Raw genomic sequence first — 18319 nt, 5'->3', positions numbered from 1 at the left:
TGCCCCCAGCACCGTGCTGCTGCCGGTGAGGGATGCTGGGACTCATCCGGGGTGGCTGGGGGGGATGCGGAGCCCTCCCTCCATCCCGCTCCACAGCCGGAGCCTCTCCCCGTTAGGTGGCAGCAGGAAACCACAGCGTTGGCTTTTCCAACCTAAATTATTCCGTAATTCTGTGATTCTGGCTACGTGGGAGCGCGTCCCCCGCAGGAAAACCTGCCTGCTCCATCCGAGGACGCTCCATCCCGCCCTGCTGCCTCGGGTCATTCACTGGCCATTAGGTGACCCTCTGCCCGCCCTGACCCATGTCCTCCCAAAGCCCTTTGGTCAAACCCCCAGGCCATGGAGGGGACACGAGCAGGGCTGCTCCGGCTCCCGCTCCCTCCCTTTTACCAGCAGCCAGCTTGGCCCCATTCCCCGTCCCGTCACCTCCGGCATCGCCCCCCGTTCCCATTTCCCCTGCCTCTGTGTCACCCCGGGCCCGCTGTGCCTCCGGAGCCGGGACTCTGCCAGCAGCTGAGTCACCCCGGTGACCAGCACCTGAGTCACCGGGACGAGGGAAGTCCCCCGGTCCTCGATGCTTTTCCAACCGGAGCTGAGTAAACGGGAAAGTGTCAAGGAATTTGGCTGGGAAAAGTGTTTTCTTGGAGCCCCTGGTGCGTCCCTTTTGTCACAGTGGACTTAGAGCTGGTCAGGGAGTGGGGGCTACTTCCCCGTCACACAGAGAGAGATTCCAGAGCATGGAGGAGCTAGGAAAGGCTGGGAAAAGCAGGAAAAACATCCCCTGTCCTTGCACAGCGGGTCCTCCAGCCCCCGACAAGCGCCTTGCAGTGCATCCCCTCACCCCTCCTTCGCTGCCCCGATCAGATTTGATGTGCAATAAAATACCTTTATTAAAAAAAAATACCAGGCGGCCAGACCCCACTGCGAGCCCGCCAGAGAGCCCTCGATTAATGACCCCTCGCATTCCCCTCCACCGAGTCCCCGTTAATGATTTACAGCGGCTCCTCCCCGGCCTCTCCCCTCCCTCCTCCCCGCCATCGGCACCCCCAGGCCAGAGCGAGGGGAAGGGGCTCCAGGGATCGCCCGCAGGGGTTTTTCTCCCCCCCCGGCACATTCCCTTCGTGGGGACACCAGAGGTGAGGAAGCTGCCACCACCCCCAGCGTGGCTCAGCCGCATCCTCCCCGCACAGGGGAATGGCACACGGCTCCATTCCTGGTGCTTCCCTGATTCCTGCCACCTCCTTCCTGCCACGCGGGACCCCGGCCGGGCTGGCAGCCTCCCCCCACCCACCTGAGCGCAGTGCACATGTGGGGGAGTGTGGGGGGAGCCGGGAGCGGGGCCAGGGCTGCCCCCCGCCGCAGCCGCAGGCTTTGTGCTCCCGGCACGCAGCCCCGAGGAGGTTTCATGTTACTGGGAAACTGGGATGGCGGGATGTTCCCGGGGCAGCCCCGCAGACAAAAGGCCATTGTGCAGCCGCGCAGCGATGGCTGCGGCCCCGGAGCATCCCGCTCCATGCCAGAGCCAGCGGCCACCCCAGGCCCAGGAGGTGGCACAGCCGGTGTTGGAGGAGCACAGGGCACCCGCCAGGAGCATGAGCAGCTCCCCAAAACTCATGGGATGCTCCAGCATAGAGTGCCCAAGCCGGAGCAGCCCAGACGCGGCCCCTTGCCCATCCCCATCCCACCAGCAGCAGCAGCCAAAATGCATCCTCTCCATCCCAGGGGACAGGAGTGGCACTAAACCAGACCCTGCTGGCACCGAGTAGGGGTGACGGGCAGGGACATGTTCCCCACAGGTCAGGACGCGCAGGTGAGGGGTGGCTGAGCCTGAGCAGCTTTCCAGCCCCACCGGCTGATCCTGCTCACCCTGTGGCCGCCATGGATCAGCCTGTGCTGTCTCAGGATCATCAGGGTACAGGGAGTTATTTACGTGCATTTCCTTGTGCGGGGGCTGTGCCCCAAGCACCCCGGAGCAGGGCAGGGAGCACCTCCAAGTGCTTCTCCTGCTCCCACCGCCACCAAATTCTCTGAACCCCCAGCTCCCGCCGCGCCCCATTAACTGCTGTTCCAGAGTCCCTGCAGGTGACAAAGACACCCGCTCGTAATTAGCCAGGTGGCCCTTCTAATCACCCAACAACCTGAGCTGACTCAGAGGATCGGGTTTCCCCTTTCCCAGGGAAATTAGCAGGAATTAGGCGCCCAAATCCCAAAGGCAGCTTTGCAGGGCTCGGTGGCAGTGCCAGGACACAGGGCACGATAAGATGTGTGCCACTCGGGGCCACCCTCGGGTCCCCCCGGGTGCTTTTTCAGCACCTGCGGTTCTGATGAGCCCGGGGAGCTGGTGGTGATTTCAAGCACTTTTTCAGGGCACTTTCCAGAGGTGCAGCTTTTCCCCAAGCACTGGGCACCCGTTTCACCATCAGCTCTCCTCCCGGGCCTGAAATACCGGCGAAATAAATCGAGATAGGAACTCATTCACGTGTGCACGCCCCATTTGCAGCTCCTCGTGCACCCCAGGGCGCTGGCCTGGGGCTGCATCCTGCAAACCCCGGGCTCAAATCGGCGGTTTAAGCCTGTAAGTTATCAGGTGATTTAGGAATTTGTCCCCAGAATGGGGCTGCGGGAAAACGCTGCCCTGGTGAGAGCTTAATCTGCTCCAGGGGGTGAGAAGAAGGAAGGAGCCATTTAATCAAATTAACAGGCCTGTTTTGGGGTGGGTCCGGGGCTGTTTGGCCACATGGGGCTTCGTCAATGGGGCCATCGGGGAAACAAAGCCGGGAGGGGAAACAAAGGCCACGTCCGTGTCCCTGTCCTCCGGCTCCATGGCCGGCCAGCCCTGGGGGCACCGGGACCGGGCCATCCCTGCTCGCATCCCGGAGGGGTTCCCAGCCCACCGGGACACCGGGGCTGCACGGCTCCGGGTGATACCACCGGGCACGGCAGAGGCTGCTGCGCCGTGCCCCGCGCTGGGGATAATAAATCATTTGTTTCCCGGTTTCAAGCCATTTTCAGCTTCTTCTCTGGCTGCAGAGCTCAACAGCGGGATGGGGGAGCTTGCCCAGCCCCGCTCCCAAACCCACTCGGCCGCGAGCTGTAAATCAGGAACTCAAGCGCAGAAACAAAAGTGAAAACGTTCGTCCCGGACTGCAGCCCTGGGCTCTGCTCCAGCCCTGTTTTTTTCGCTGTTTTGCCCTCCTTGCACGTGGCTGTGTGCCTGCACCTGGCTGCTAGGCCATCTCTCTGCTTCTGGGGCACCTCTGCAGCTCTGTTTTTATTTAAAGACCAAGCGGTCACCCCACGGGTGAAGCCGGTGTGGGGAGACTCCAGCGTGGGCTCAGAGAGTGGGGGGCTGCCAAAACTTTGAGGGATTAAAGCAGAGCAGCCCTGGTCGGTTTGCAGAGCTCGGGCTGCTGCCATTCACGAGCACTGCACAGTAAATAACGAGGGATATTAATAACAATGAGCCTCTGCCAGCACACAAACCAAGTTCCTCATTGGGCTCACGGCAGAGGGGGAAGCCTGAGCAGCAGTGTTGGGGTAAAAGACACCCTGGCAGGGCTGCCTGCAAGTGGAGAAATGCTAGTTTTAACCAAAAAAAAAAAAGGGTACTTGGGGCCTGCAAACAACCCCTGGCTGGACACAAGGCCCTGGGATGGGGGAGAGCCACCAGAGCTTGGATCAGGAGCTGCACAGGGTGCAGGCAGGGTGAGCCTGCTCTTCCTGCAGGTGCTTGGGAACAGGAGCCCTCTTGCAGGAGGGTTCTCCCCCATCTTAGTTTCATTTTTTAATTGTGAGAAAGGGACACTGCTCCGATTGTGTTTTAGGCAGGGGAATTTGCAGGGGATTTGAAAAATCCAAATAACAGTTAGCAGAAACAAGTGCCCCGAGCCTGGCTGGGTTTGGTTTGTTTTTCTTCATAAACCTTCACTGCCAGAGCAGTTTTGCATAGGCAGATATTGATACTTTCACATTTCATCTTCTTAAGGGTCTCCCTTTTTTTAATCTTTTAATAAAAACTTTTTTGAAACTTAAATCCAGCAGTCTGAAGTTCAGATCCTCACTTCAGAGTTCAACCCTTAGAGTCAGGATGGTCAAAAGTACCTCAATCAGTTTCCATTCGATTTGTGATTGTTGTTTGCACAGGAGTTCACAGAAATTCTGCACAATGGGATGCTGAGCTCTGGATTTCCTGGTATCCCACCAAGGAAAAGCACCACAAGACCCCAGATGCTCAACTTGTGTTAGAAACACTCCTGACACAGCAGGGACCTGAGTTTTGGGGTACCTCATTGCAGAGCTGATCTCAGCTGACTCCAGGCTGACCCAAACCACTTCCAAACTGACCAGGAGAATTCTGATCAAAGCTGTTCAGTTCAGACTGAGCCCAGCACCCCCCTAAAGCCCAGGAGAGCCTCGGGGCCACCCACGACCCCCCAAAACCCCACTGTGCACCGAGCAGAAGCTGCTCCCACACCAGCCTCCCCTTTCAGCAGTGGTGCTGCAATAACACATTAAATTAATATCACAGCACCATCCAGGCAGCCCTGGGGACCCCGGGGAGGGAGCCCCCACTGCTGCCGCCTCCACATGGGGACCAAAAGCTTTTGTGGGGGGTTGACCTGGTGAGGAGGCAGCAAACAGAAGGAGCATCGTGCTCTGGCCATCGGCACAGGGCGACTGCCCCCACGGGGACACCAAACCCCCCCACACCAGCCCAAAATACAGAGAGGGGAGAGCCGCGGGTGTTCCCATGGAGGGGTCACCCACACTGGGGTCACCCAGCCGGGAGCATTCCCACAGAGGGAAGACGAGGGTGCCTCAATCCTCTCGGGCCTGCAAGGAGACCCTCCACCCGCCTGCGGGGAGGCTCGGCCGGGCAGGGCCAGGGGCGCAGCCGCCGCCGCAGCGCTTTGAACGGCCCTATCGCTCCCGGCCGCGCCGCCCCGCGCCGCCCCCGCCGTGATGCGGCCCCGGCTCCGCCTCCCCCGCTCCGCCGGCGCTGGGAGCTCCCTTCGCCTGTTTGCCCTTATTTAATTTCGAGTGTGATTTTGCTATTTTTAGCAGCTGGATCCCCTCCAGTAAGGCTAGGAGCTCGCTCCGGTTTTTTTATTCCCCCCCCTTTTCTCCCCCCTTTCCCCCTCCCTCCTTTTTTTTTTTTTTTTTCCCCCTCGTTCCCTGCAAATGATTTTGACCCAGCTTCCTTCCTCCTGGAGCAATTTTTTTTTTTCTCTCTCTCTCTTTATTATTTATATAAATACGCGGGGCCTGGCGGGGCCGGGGATGCGGGGCTGAGCCGCAGCCTCTCTCTTCTCCTTGCAGATCCGCAGTCGCCGCGGGCGGGGGGTCCCTTCGCTCCGCAACACAGACCCGCCGGGAAAAACAAAACCATCAAACCGCCCCCAAAACCCACCGCGGACGCCCGGCTCCGGGATCAAGCTGACTGTGAGTGCCACCTTCCTCTTCCTTTGCTGCGGGGGGCCGGGGCTCTGCTTCCCCTCGCCGCATGCGGGGCACGATCGGCCCCGGCGTGTCGGGCTTTGCAGGGACGCGGCTGCGTGCGGCTCGCCGCGCTTCGCTTTTATTATCGGTATTAATTATTGTTAATAGCAGCGTGATGCACCTGGCGGGCCGCGGCGGAGCGGGGGGGGGAGGACGGGCGGGGGTCCCCGGAGCCGCTGCTCCCACCGCCGAGCGACTTTGCTCCACTTACTCGGCTGCGGGTGATGCAAACGCCCCGCACCGCGCCCGGGGGCCCGCACGGCCCCGGGACGGGCCCGGGACAGCCCGCGGGGCCGGTACCGTGCAAGGTGCGTGGCGCCGTGGTGCCCCCGCACCCCGCCAGCCCCGCACCCCGCCTGCAGCGCCGGCTCCACGAGGGGTTTTATTACCCACCCCCCACCCCAGGACAGGGGCTTCACAAAGCCCTGATGGTGCCCTTCCTGCCTCTTTTCTTTCTCCTCCACCTCCCTCCTTCCTTTCCTTTATCACTTCCTTTTATTATGCATCCCAGGAAGGAAGGGGGGGACTTTGCTCAATGGCAGCCCCGGGGTGGGGTTCAGAGCAGCCCCACGGCGGGTCTGTGCTAAGGAGGAGCCCGCACATCCCTCCCGGCCCGCACCCCTGCCCAACAGGCTCTTCAACTTCTGCTCCACGATTCCCTCCCCTCCTCCTTCCCCATCCCTCTGCCAGGAGGTGCGGCTGGGATCCTTCTCCAGCTGCCATCAGGCTGGATTTTCTGGGCGTGAAGAGCTTTTATATATATTTATATTTATTTTTTTTTTTAAAGATCTAAGGCCCCCGCCTGTCTCCCCGCTTCTCCTGGGCCAGTTTGTTTAATCTAAGAGTAGGTGGTAGGAGCGGGGGATTTATGGGGTTATCAGCACAGAGCAGCATAAGCCAGCGCAGGCGGCTGGGAAGGCAAGACCAGGCCCGAGAGCAGGCGGGGAGCATCGCTCCGAGGGGACAGGTTGGCCCTTGTGCAACCCGGAGGTGGCTGCTGAGGACAGCCCAGCTCACGCTGTGGAGCAGAGGGAGCGATGAGGCTGGGGGAGGAGGGCCCGGCGGCTCAGCATCCATAGGGATGGAGAGGGGAGGGAGGTTTCCTTCCCGCAGCTCCCTCAATCGAGAGGCAGATGTGGCCCCTCCACCTCCAAAGCGTGCGGAGATGTTCCCCCCGCCCCCGGCCGCGGGGAGCCCCTGCCCGCGTCCCCCACCGATTCCTCCCTGCCTGGAAAGGTTTCTCCCTCAGCTGCTTCCTCTCCTCCATGGCAACCCAGCTGCTCCCTCCCTCCCTCCATGGCTCGGATGCGTGTGAGCAGGGCCGGAGCTGCTCCCGCCATGTGCCCGGCGTTGTCCCACAGGCCGGGCAGGTGCTGCCGAGCCGGGGGCTCTGCGGGGAGCTGGGGCTGCTCTCGGGGGCTGGGGAGGTGCTGGGGTGGGAGAGAAGCATCCCCCATTTCCAGCATCCTCCTTCCCAACCCCCTCTGCCAGAGCAGGGCACAGAGCCCCCACTGAGTCCCCTCAGCTCCGGAGCCCCTGCAGGGAGCTCTGAGGTGCTGGAGGGAAGGGGTGGGATGAGGAGGGATGGGTGGGTGGGATGCAGAGGGGGGGGTGGGATGTGCACGTGCTTTCCCCAGTACCAACAACTTTGCAGCAGCAGCTGCTTTTGGAGTGGGGGGGCAGGCCCAGCAGCACCCCCGTCCCATGGAGGGTCCCCTTGGCATTCCCAGCTGGAGCTGCTGTGGGGTCTGGTCCCTCCTCCAGGGGAGGAGAGCCCAGCAGGGTGGGGGCCATGCTGGGCCCATCTGTTTCCAGCTGCAGGAGGGGGCACGGAGCAGCTCGAGGCTGCTCTGCCTCTGACAGAGATTGACTTAAAAAGAGACAAAACCCCGTCCCAGCCCGACCAGCAGCCGGCCCTTTGCTGGCCTAAATCTAAACCATACTTCTTTTTTTTTCCTAAGAGACTCCTTGAAGGGCTCTGGGATGCTGTGAGTAATATTTTCGGGGTGTTTACACTACAGCACGGTTTCTGTCTCCCAAAAAAAAAAAAAAGACTCCGAGGGTGGTTTTTGTTGTTGTTGTTCTGCACTCATGAGTCACTTCCAGAGGGGAGCAGGAGCTGACGCCTGTTTTTTGAAAAGGCTCAGAGGTCTGAGAGTGGCTCCTCAGGCTGCATGTCCTGCCCACACCCTCCCCAGTGAGGCTCAGTGTCCCAGGGGGCTCAGCACCCTCTGTCCCCACAGCCCTGCCATCCCAGCTGCTCCAACACCATCAAATGGGGACCAGTTCCTCCAAACTGAGCACTATTATCCCAGAGGTAGGAGGCTGCACACACACACTGGGCACACAGCCTCGGAGCTGCCTCTGTTCCTGCTGGGAAGCCTCACATCCCCACCCTGGGCAGGTGTCCCCAGCATGGCCGTGGTCACCCCACCTGTGTGGGGTCACTGTGAGCAGCAGGGCTGTGGCAGCAATCCTGCTCCTCCCCACCCTGAGCCCATCCTGCCGGCTCCTGGGCTGGCTGCTGGGCACGGAGCCACCCCCGGAGCCACCCCCGCAGCTCTGGAAAAGCAGGTTTTCCCTGTGCCCCTGGGAAGCAGCAAGGTGGAGAGGGGAAGATGGAGCCTTTTCCATGGTGGAATTGCTCCAAGAGCAAGGGAGAGCTGCCCAGCCCTTTGGGACATGCACAGGGGAGGTGACAACCTGGTCTCTTCAGGTCAAGTGCCTATCCCTAACCCCAGCTAGGCAGCAGAGGCAAGGGTGCAGCAGTGCTGAGGGTGGGGTGGGGAGCAGGGCTGCAGCACCCCAAGCCCCACTCCAGGAACCTGGTACCCTCCTAGGGACACCCAAGGTCCCCAGTGCCACCACTCACCCTGCCTCAACTCGCCAGTGCCAGCAGCACATCTGGGATTTCAGATTAAATCTGGAGCCACTCTCCTTCAGGAAAGGGGCCAGGCTCTGCAGGATGGGCAGGCCAAGCTGCTGCTCCCCAGATGCCTGAGGGGACCCCAGGAGCTGCCCAGAAGCTGGGCACTGGCTGTGCCATGGGTTCAGGGCGTTTTGCTCCCCAGCCAGTGCTAGGAGCATGCAGGGGGCATCTCTCCTGCCCCAGGGTGAGGGCTGGGGGATGTCACGGCTGGCATGGCGAGCCAGAGCCATGCCTGACTGATCTTCCTCCCTCCCACTCCTCCTCGCCCTGCTGGGACAGACGATGAGTGAATCCAGCGCCAAATCCAGCCAGCCCCTGGCCTCCAAAGGGGAGAAAGACGTGTCGGAGAAGAGGGGCCGAGGGCGGCCTAGGAAGAAGCCACAGGTACGTGGGGGTCCCTTATGAGAAAGAGGGGGCTGGGCACTCCCAGGGTGTGGGGCAGCAGGAAACCCCCCCCCCCCCCCCCCCCCCGCCGCACGTACCCGGCCGGGCTGCAGGCGGAGCCGGGGGGGGCCCCCCCCCCCCCCCCCCTACACCCCAGTGCAGCCCCTCTACCCCTTTGGGCAGCACCTCCCCAGGGCAGCAAGACCTTCCTGGGGGTCTCCAGAGCCCCCCAAGAGCTCCTGGCCCCGGCTGGGGGCTCTCCTGCCCCTCCCCAGGCCCTGCTGAACCTGCCTTTGCAGACAGGCTAATTAAAGCCCCATTAGCAAAAGCTGCTCAGAGAGATAAGATGCTGCTGGAGCCTTTATAGTACCAAACCCTGTTCAGCCCCCCCCACCGAGGTAGGTGGGGTTTGTGCACATCGTTTTCCTGCAGAAAAGGTGATTTGTGGCTTCCCCGACACTTCCTTGGCTGCAGCACCAGCAGGGAGCAGGGTCTGGGCTGAGGGGCCTTGGGGACCATGCAGCTGGGCTGAGTGGGTGATGCTGGGGGTGGAAAAGGTCACGTATGCCCAGCTGAAGGACACACAGGAGCCTGTGCCTGGCGTCTGATTGCCAATCCCAGTGTGACCAGTACTCCCAGTACCACATGGGAACATCCCTGCCCTGGCTGGGGACAACGGGACTCCCAGGCTGGAGCATTCCAGGGTGCACTGGAAGCTGCTCTGGGCATGCAAACCCCCTGTGCTCTCCCTCCAGCAGGAGCCCAGCGAGGCCCCGACCCCCAAGAGACCCCGTGGACGGCCGAAGGGCAGTAAAAACAAGGCCACCCCAAAGGGCAGGGTAGGTACCTGGGACGGGGCTGCTCCAGCTGGGTGCTGGCACCACAGGTCCTGTTTGAGCTCAGATACGGACAATTCAGGGTGGGGAGGAATCTGCTCGAGGAGGGTGGGGGAGCTGGGGGCCGTGTGTCAGCACCAGGACACCCGAGATAAACCTGTTTGCAAAACACGCGACTCACATCCTGCACCCACCTCGTGACTCACGGGGCATCCCGGGGCTGGGGGGGCTTGGGGGGCTGGCAGCAGCACCCCAGGAGATGCCACTGGGGTGATGAATCCAGCAGTCACAGTGGGAGGAAGGGGAACACCGCCCACCCCTGCCAGCGTCCTGGGGACAGCCTGACCAAAATGCCTTTTTTGTTGTCCTGGCTCAGAAAGCTGCAGTCACACCAGGGAGGAAACCTCGAGGGCGACCCAAAAAATCGGTGAGCAGGCTTTTTCCTTCCCCATCCACCCTGGCAGGGTGCTGTGGGCACTTTGGGGGCACAGCAGCTCCCCAGTGAGCTCCATGAGTGCGGGGTGGAGGCTGTCGGGTTGGAGGAGCTCAGAGCAGCTGAGCGAGTAGGACACTGCACTGGGTGGGCTCTGAAACCTCTAGAGGTGGGGGTTTGAGGAATGCTGCCCACCCCACCTCCCCGTGGGCCCAAGAGCAGTGCTGGCTGGCTGGTCCTGCCCTGGGGACATGCTGGCACTCGCCTGCCTGGGTCCTTGAACAGCATTCCTGCAGCCCACGGGTGCAGCCACCCCCTTCCTTCCCTGAGCTTCCCCTCCTCCATTCCATTTTTCCTCCTTTCCCCCTCGGTTCACAGCTCAGGAAGGTGCCAGGTACCCGGACAGTTTCATCTCCTTTCCCTGCCAGTCCCTGATTTCACTCCTTTTCCCACTGAAATCCCTCGCAGAGCCAAGGAGTTAAAGCCAGCCAGGGCTGCAAACCCGAGGTGCCATGCTGGGGTCCCCTGTGCTGGTGTCACAGTGCCGGGGGCTGTTTGGGGACCCCAGGGCAGGCAGCCAGTGCAGGGGGGTGTGGCAGGAGCCTGTCCCGTGCCAGCGGGGCCGTGCCGGGACACGATGTCCCGCTCTGGCAGGCGCGGTGGCGTTTTTTGTGAATGGAGAGGGAGGAAGCGGGGGCTGCTGTGACTCAGGCTCACTCAGCCCTGAGTCACCGCCGCGTGCGGGGTCACGGCCTCCCACACCGGCGTGGGGGCTGGACAGGGACACCCGGGGCTGGACAGGGACAGCCCTGGCTGCCACCACCCCCCCGGTGGCACTGGGGACCCGGCCGTGGCTCTGGGGACTGTGGTCCCACGCTGAGGTGGTGTTGGTGGGGGAATGCTCTGCCCTCCTCACTGTGAGCCCACCCGAGGGGTTCTCACCTGGGATTTACCCCGAGCTGGGGTCAGGGCCAGTCCTTGGACTGTAGGGAGCTGTAGCTCAGTTTCCCTGGTTGCACAAGGGGTGTGATGTGCCTGGGCAGCCCTTGGTGGTGGGGCTGCTCTCCCTGACACCCCCCCGGCCACGCTCCTTTGCCTTGCAGCAGCAGGACGAGGAGGAGGTGAACATTTCCCAGGAGTCATCCGAGGAGGAGCAGTGACACCTCCCGAACCGGCGCTACCTCATCGCCCGACGGCCCCGCAGCGGCTGGGGGAGAGGGGCGGGGAGAGACCCACCGTGCCGCCCTGGCTTCCTCCTCCTCCTCCTCCCTCCTCCGCTCCCTCCTCACCCTCAGACAACGGCAGCACTGGAAAATGGCCCAACCCGGGCGGCCCCCGCAGCCCCCGCCCGGGGGGGGCACCTGCCCCAGCTCCCCCTCCCCAGCCCTGGGGTTCGGGGCAGCCCCACTGGAAAGGGGGATCATGGCAGAGAGCCGGGGCTGGCACCCCCCACCTTCGCTGCCCCCCGTGCAGTGATCTCACCCCGCCAAAGTGGGTGCTGGCTGCCCCCCCAGCACTGGGCTCTGCCCTGGGGCCTCTGCAGGGAAGAGACGGGGGGGACAGTGAAGGTGAGACCCCCCCAAAATGCATTAGACCTTTGCTCTGACCCTGAGCAACCCCTTTGTCCCCCCCAGTCCTGGGTGACTGCACTGTGTGCGGGAGCAGCTCCCACGGCGCTGCCGGGGCCCGGTGCCCATCCCCGGGGTGCCCACCCCCAGGGGTGCCAGTCCCCAGGGATGCCCGGGCACGGCTGGCTCCAGGCAGCCCTCTCCCCATAGGTTCTGGTATAGATATTTTTTTTGTTTTGTTTTGTTTAGTACTTTTTTTTTTTTTCCTTTCATTCACAACTACCTCTGGATATTTAAGTTCCACGCTCTGAACTCACAGACGTGCTGCTGCGCTGCCGGGGCACCGTGGTGGTTCCTGTTTTCGGGCTGTTGCTGGGGGCTATGGGGTATTTTTTTTTTTTTCCCCCTTTTTTTTTTTTTTTGGGTTCGTTTTTCTTTTTTTTTTTTTTTTTTTTTTAAATTGTTATTTTGAGGTCTAGTTTGCTCTGCTGCTTCAAGGGATCGAGGCTGGCAGGGCAGAGGTGTGGAGGGACCAGGGGATGCTCCCCCTGCCCCTCTGCCCCGGCACGACGGCTGCAGCGGGACCGGAGGTCGGTGCTGGGCGGCCCCGGCGGGAGAGAATCGGGGTTTGGTTTGGGTTTTTTTTTTTGTTTCACTGTTAACGACCTTTTGGGTTCCTATTTGCAGTTACTTGAATAAAACATTTTATGGATGTTTGTGAGCCTCTGTTCAACCCCCTGGCTCCTCCTGGGGCATCTCCTGCACAGGGACATCCAGCTATCCATGGGGATGAGCTGCCGATGGAAACACACACAGGCAAAGCCTTGCTGCCCCCCAAATTCCCACCCAAGGCCGGGAATCCCCAGCCCCACTCAGAGCCCCGGGGCCAAGGCAGAGACATATTTATTTACCCCATCTTCCCCCAGGCATCCCGTGCCAGCAGAACCTGCTGCTCCCTGCCAGTCTGCCAGCCCCAGTGGGCCCTCCTGGGCTTTCCAAGGGGCTGCTGGAGCACTTCAAGCAAAGAAAAAATGGCAAAACCAGGCACTGAGGTAGGAGATGTCCCATCCCGGTCAGTGCTCAGAGGTGGGGACAGCAGCTGTGGCATCACCGTGGGCACATCCAGCCCGTTCTGGCTGATGGAACCCCGTGCTCCCTTCCCTCCCGCGGGCAGGATCCGGTCCTGCTGCTCCAGGCACAGTCAGGCCCTCCAGTCCCTGCGCGGGGGCCAAGAGGGCGAGGGTCCCCCCCAGCCGGGCACCACCTGCAACACAAAGGGACACACCTGCAGCCCAGGGCATCGCAGCGGGTGGGGAGGCACTGCCCACGCAGCCCAACCCTCCCAAAAACCTCTGCATTACACCCAAAGCCCGACTCCTTCGAGGTCGGATTCAGCATTCTTAGAGGTCTTTCCCAACCTCAGTGATTCCCAGAGTTCCCTCGGGACAGGCACCTCGCTGCTGCTGCTTCAGTTTTCCATGGGAAAAACGGGATAAACGCCAATTCCCAGGACAACGACCCACCTGAGCCTCCTCAGCCTCCACCAGCAGCTCCTGCTCGGACTCGGGCGGCTCCTCAGCGGGGTCGTAGCTGTACATGGGCAGCAGGCGGTGCCGCAGCCGGTCGGACCTGCCGGGGGTCGCCGGTGAGCGCTGCCCCCGCAGCCCCCGCGGCCCCCAGCCCCGCGGCCCCGCTCACCTGCACTTCTTCTTGACGTACATCACCTGCGGGGAAAGGGCATCAGCGGCGCGGGGCTCCGGCCGGGCTCGGCGCCCCCCATCGCTGCCCCCCGCCCGCCCACTCACCGCGGCCAGGAGGGCGCCGAGGAGGGTGAGGAGGAGGAAGGGTCCCAGCACGGAGCCCACCAGCGAGTCCCCCGCCGCGCCCGGGGCCGTGGGGGCCGTGGCGTTGCTCATGGCCCAGCGCCGGCTGCTGCCCGCATCGGGGGGCGCGACTGTCCGGCCCCACGGACGGGAGCTCTGCAAGGCACCGGCGGCCTGGGGAATGACCCGCACACCGGGAATGACCCGCACACCGGGAATTCACTGCCTGGGAATGACCCCCACCTCGGGAATGACCCGCACCCCGGGAATTCACCGCTCGGGAATGACCCGCACACCGGGAATGACCCGCACACCGGGAATGACCCGTACCCCGGGAATTCACCACCCGGGAATGACCCCCACCCCGGGTACCCACCGCTCACAATGAGCCCCCCATCCCGGGAATTCACCACTCGGGAATGACCCACACACCGGGAATGACCCGCACCCTGGGAATTCACCGCCTGGGAATGACCCCCATCCCGGGAATGACCCGCACCCCGGGAATTCACCGCCTGGGAATGACCCCCATCCCGGGAATGACCCGCACCCCGGGAATTCAGGATGGATGGATGGATGGATGGATGGATATGTGGGTGTGGTGGGAGACAACCATCCCACAAGGCTGGGGATGGCCGCGTTTCAGGGGTGCCAGGAGCACAGGCAGGGTCACCCCCAGTGGGGGCTGCTGTGGGTCCCTGGCCAGGCCCTCCTGCTGTGGCCGCTCTCCCCCAGGCTGGGCCCGTGGGGACTCCAGGCATGGCTGTGACGGTGCCAGCAGTGTCACCCACAGTGGTGGCAGCGCCCCAGCCCTGATCCCGGCCGCAGGGCTAATCCGCTTTGCCCGCGGGGACCAGATGGTCCCGCTAAGTGGGTCAGGAAAGAGCGGGGAACACCAGGGAGCACTGGGCCCCGCTGCGCTTCCCAACAGCTACAAAAAATAATCTTCAAGGGGAATGGGGTGAAAGAGGAGCCTGGACATGGCAGGGCTGGGGGGACACAGCCCCTGGGCTGGCCGCAGGGCAGGGCTCAGCCACTGCGGAGCATCCAGAGCCTCCTGAGCTGGTAGGGAAGAGCAGCGCCTGGTCTGCAGCCTCTGGGATGAACTTGCCCATGGCACAGCCAGTTGTACCCTGCCTGTACCTCTGCCTATAGCAGTCCCTGCAGTGCTGCCCTCTCCTCCTGCCCAGCCCATGCAGGGTCATTTTCCCCTCTCCAGACCAGAAAAGGGCACCAGCTGTCCCGAGAGTGGCCAACTGCTGTTGTTCCCCATGTCCCATTGTCCCCAGGGGTCCCGCTGACCCCACTCTCCCCAGCAGTGGCACTGGTCTCCTTGTCTGTGTTGACTCCCCCTGCCCCAGAGACCCTTCCCAAAGCAGCCCCAGCCCCTTTTAGCACTGCAATGGGGGAACCACAGAGTGGAACAGGACTCCCAGTCCCCCCCCAGCCCAGCACTGACACCTCGGGAGCCTTCCACGCTGCCACCATCCACCGCTGCCCATCCCCTCCCAGCTGAACCCTGCTGTGCCAGGGCTAAAAATAAATCCATCAATTTCTAGGAAAGCTCCTTGGAGAGCATGAGCGAGTGGGAGCACATGGCCAGGAGGAGCATGCGTGGTCCAGGGGAATCGGCATCCCTGGGAGCAGACCGGGGGTCACCAAGCCCCTCCACATGGCCACAGCCAGCCCAGGACACCTGCAGCATCCCCACATCCCACATGGACATTATTTTTTTCCCAATCCACTGCTTCCCAGAGCACCCAGATGAGGGAAAAAGGGGAGTCAAAGCTGGGGCAGCACAGGACCTGCTCATCCATGGAGAAATCCCCGCCTTGCTAGCCTTGGGGTGGGGAAGGATGTCAGGGGGGCTGAGGGCAGCATCGCCACCCATCCTGGGGACACGGCACCTTCGTGTACGGGGTGTCAGCCAGAGGGACAAAACTGGAATAGCAGCACAGGGCATTCATTTCTGCCCCGAACCCCGCTGTGAGCCATCAGCCTCCTCCCCTGCGCTCCTCGGCCCCCAGCACGTAATTGGGGACAGCTTTGCTGAGCCGCTAAGCTCCCGTTTAAGCAGCTGAGCGCAAGTGGCCGGATTTCCAGCCAGCGCATCCCTCCGGCTGCTCATCCGCCCAGAAGAGCCGGGCGGGGGCCGGGTGCGGCCCCGGCTCTGCCCGCCCGCTCGGGCATTGCCGCCGCCGTCAGCTCCGATTAATTCTGCCCCGGGCCGCAGCTGCGAGGCGGGGCTGGGGCACACCAGCCCCCGTGTGTTCTGCGGGAGGAGCCTGGCCACATCCAGATCCCAAAGGGAATTCGCAAAGGCTCGCTCAGGGCTGGGTGTCCACACCAGGACTCGCTTGTTTCGCAGGGAAGTGCGGGAGGTCGCCTCTCTGTGGCCAGGCAGGCAGCCCCAGTGGCACCACGCGGTGCTGTGCTCTCGGTGCAGGCTCCACCCGGCCTCTCCCACAGCTGTTTTGTGGGAAGGATTTTGTGGAAGAGGTGGGAGCACATTCAGAGGCTCCTCGAGGCTCTGTCCTTAAAATGCTCCTTTTTATTGCAGGGTGCATGTCCCATCAGCGAGCCCATCTCAACACCAGGCTGTTGGTGACATCCCTCCAGTTCCTCTTCCAGGCTGTGACTGTCCCAAGCCACTGCAGGGAGAGCTTTCTCCTTGGGTGACAATCTCCGAGTTCACCTACCAAGGAGAGACCAGGCAGGAGGCAGAGCCGTGTGAAACACTGGCGTGTTTATTGGTTGGCACTAGATTACAGCCCACACTCTCGGCAAACTGGCACCCACCAATTTTATTTTTTCAATTTTTCACTATTTTAAAGACAGTGACGGCCTCTCACAGCTCAACAGAGGAAACCCCTCATGACAGGACCCCACTGCACCGCCCAGCTTCACACACGGAGAGCCCTCCAGCCTTTCTGGAGACAGCAGAGATGAGAGGTCAGAATCAAGGAGGGATGTCCTGCACCTGCCAGCCAGCACTGAGCAGGAGAACACCTGCTCCTTCCTGCAGGTGGGGGTGAGGTCGAAGGTACCAGCTCAGAACAAACCAGAGATGCTCAAACCCCACAGCTCTGACCAACCATGGTGAGTTCTTGTTTTGGAGAGGAATGGAGAAGCCTCAGGCAAAAATGCCTGTGGACAGGAGGCTGGACAATGGACCCTGGTCATTCATCCCTCAGCTGGGTCTGGAATCCCCTTTTCATGATTTGGGGGGACTGCCAGGAGCCCCCCATGCACACACAGCTCATGGAAGGACTGAGCAGCAAATGCAAAGTGATCATTCCAGATTTTCTGATTTAATAAATATAAAATAGGACACACAGGAAATTCAACAAACACTCTCAGACCTCCCCAGGTTTCTGAGGCAATTCTAGAGCAAATTCATCAAGTATAACATCAAAATTCCCATCTTCCCACCAAAAAGAAAACCAAACCAAAAACAAAACAAGAAAAAAGAAAAACCTCTATGGACTAGCACCAAAGAGAGATTTATAAATCTCCTAAATACAACTTCAGTCCAGTTCAGTTTCTTTTTCACCACCTCAGGTTTTTTTCACCAGCTCCTTTAGTTTTGCACAGACCCCTGACACTATCCCAGCACAGCACCCCAGGGTCTCTGCAGCCCAGAGCAGCTGGATTAGTTCATTCCAAGCTTAGGAAAAGGAGAATCACACCCTGTGTGTGTCAGGGGCTCAGGGAGCACTGAGGGACACCCCAGCCATGAGGTCACCACGTCCCTGAAGGGCTGCAGCCACCAGATGATGCCGTTATTGAGGAGAACAGAGCCAGGAGGGAAAACCCAGCCTGGGAGCAAGACCAGAGCAGGCACTGGGTCAGCCAGAGGGAAAAGCTCCTCACACTGCCCCAGTCACTGCCTGGGGCAGGTTTGGATGAAGATGCAGGCTCCACTTGGGAGGGTCAAACCCCAAAGCAACCCCTCACCAAGCCCCAGTGCTGCCTGCATGCTCTGCACAGGGATGGATGCTGCATCCGGCTGTGTGAAAACACAAACATGTTAATTTGGGATAGAACAGAGAGAACAGGCAGGAAAACCTACAGCCCTGCTACAAGGGGTACTCGCTGGACCTGCGCAGCCTCCAGGATTTTGATCCCTGCTCGCTGTGGAATGCTGAACACAGCTTCTGCATGGAAAAGCTGAGGCAAAGGCCCAAAGCCTCTGCTGGATCCGGGAAGGGAACTGAGGATTCCTGACATTCCCTACCCACATTTTTAGCCACTGAATACTTTGTGGCCACACAAAGGAAAAAAGCAACACTTGCAGATTCCAACCCCTTTTCATTTTTCCCTTTACAGAGTTTGCTTTAAGGCACATTCCAGCTCAGGCTGAACGAGCTGCCTCAGTGCTCCACAGGAGAGTAGGGAAGAGCTCACAGCATCCACCTACACAGGAACAGAGCTGGTGGCAGTGCTGATACTGCTGCTCCTTCCAGCCCCAAACCCAGCTCCCACCTTCCCCCCAGCACCAGGGCAGACAGCAGCAGGTTTGGGTGCTGCCTCCCCAGCACCCATGGGTGAGGGACCCCCCTCAGGCTCTGCCCCCTTCCATCAGCTGGGTGATGAAGAGCAGCAGCCCCTCCTCACCTCACACCCCAAACCAGCATTCAGGACCTGCCAGGAGGGGGGACCAGACGGCTGCTGCACCTCGTTGGCTGTCTGGGGACACCCTCTGTCGTAGCCAGCTCCCAGCAGTGCCCAGAGAGCACAGCCGGGCTGAGAGCCAGCTGAGAACTGCTCCCAGGGGATGCTGAGACACAGAGTGACACCTCACATAAGGGTCAGGCCAGCTGAGGTAAGATCATCCCACTATCCAA

General features: G+C 61.3%; 2 protein-coding genes across 5 annotated transcripts; one reads left to right on the top strand and one right to left on the bottom strand.

The window, feature by feature from the left end:
• Window positions 1-4989: 4989 nt before the first annotated feature.
• On the top strand, window positions 4990-11856 carry HMGA1 (high mobility group AT-hook 1). Of its 4 annotated transcripts, none has more exons than XM_041427146.1 (6): window positions 4990-5078; window positions 5320-5442; window positions 8708-8812; window positions 9571-9651; window positions 10025-10075; window positions 11185-11856. In XM_041427146.1, exons 3-6 carry the CDS (start codon window positions 8711-8713, stop codon window positions 11239-11241), a joined length of 291 nt encoding a protein of 96 aa, XP_041283080.1. In that variant the 5' UTR covers window positions 4990-5078; window positions 5320-5442; window positions 8708-8710; the 3' UTR covers window positions 11242-11856. The 4 variants fall into 4 exon arrangements, with proteins under 4 accessions (XP_041283080.1, XP_041283078.1, XP_041283082.1 ...); XM_041427144.1 differs by having other exon boundaries at window positions 9568-9651; window positions 11185-11855; XM_041427148.1 differs by having other exon boundaries at window positions 5004-5083; window positions 9568-9651; window positions 11185-11855.
• Window positions 11857-11888: 32 nt separating this feature from the next.
• On the bottom strand, window positions 11889-13859 carry SMIM29 (small integral membrane protein 29). The gene is made up of 4 exons (XM_041427143.1): window positions 13455-13859; window positions 13348-13373; window positions 13173-13278; window positions 11889-12913 (listed from the first exon to the last, which is right to left on the bottom strand). Exons 1-4 carry the CDS (start codon window positions 13563-13565, stop codon window positions 12851-12853), a joined length of 306 nt encoding a protein of 101 aa, XP_041283077.1. The 5' UTR covers window positions 13566-13859; the 3' UTR covers window positions 11889-12850.
• Window positions 13860-18319: the final 4460 nt, after the last annotated feature.

Source organism: Onychostruthus taczanowskii, unplaced genomic scaffold, assembly GCF_017590055.1.
Source record: "Onychostruthus taczanowskii isolate IOZ18803 unplaced genomic scaffold, ASM1759005v1 scaffold97, whole genome shotgun sequence".
NCBI classification, from domain to species: Eukaryota; Metazoa; Chordata; class Aves; order Passeriformes; family Passeridae; genus Onychostruthus; species Onychostruthus taczanowskii.
Note: the sequence above shows the minus strand (reverse complement) of the source record. Positions and strands in the feature narration are given on the sequence as shown.

What these genes read in the sequence shown, in the direction of transcription:
- HMGA1 (XM_041427144.1), top strand. Translation starts at nt 8,711, where the DNA reads ATGAGTGAATCCAGCGCCAAATCCAGCCAGCCCCTGGCCTCCAAAGGG. An exon ending in GGCCTAGGAAGAAGCCACAG is followed by an intron (nt 8,813 to 9,567) that starts GTACGTGGGGGT and finishes CTCTCCCTCCAG; the next exon opens with CAGGAGCCCAGCGAGGCCCC. An exon ending in AGGCCACCCCAAAGGGCAGG is followed by an intron (nt 9,652 to 10,024) that starts GTAGGTACCTGG and finishes GTCCTGGCTCAG; the next exon opens with AAAGCTGCAGTCACACCAGG.
- SMIM29 (XM_041427143.1), bottom strand. Translation starts at nt 13,565, where the DNA reads ATGAGCAACGCCACGGCCCCCACGGCCCCGGGCGCGGCGGGGGACTCG. An exon ending in TCGGCGCCCTCCTGGCCGCG is followed by an intron (nt 13,374 to 13,454) that starts GTGAGTGGGCGG and finishes CTTTCCCCGCAG; the next exon opens with GTGATGTACGTCAAGAAGAA. An exon ending in TACGTCAAGAAGAAGTGCAG is followed by an intron (nt 13,279 to 13,347) that starts GTGAGCGGGGCC and finishes GACCCCCGGCAG; the next exon opens with GTCCGACCGGCTGCGGCACC.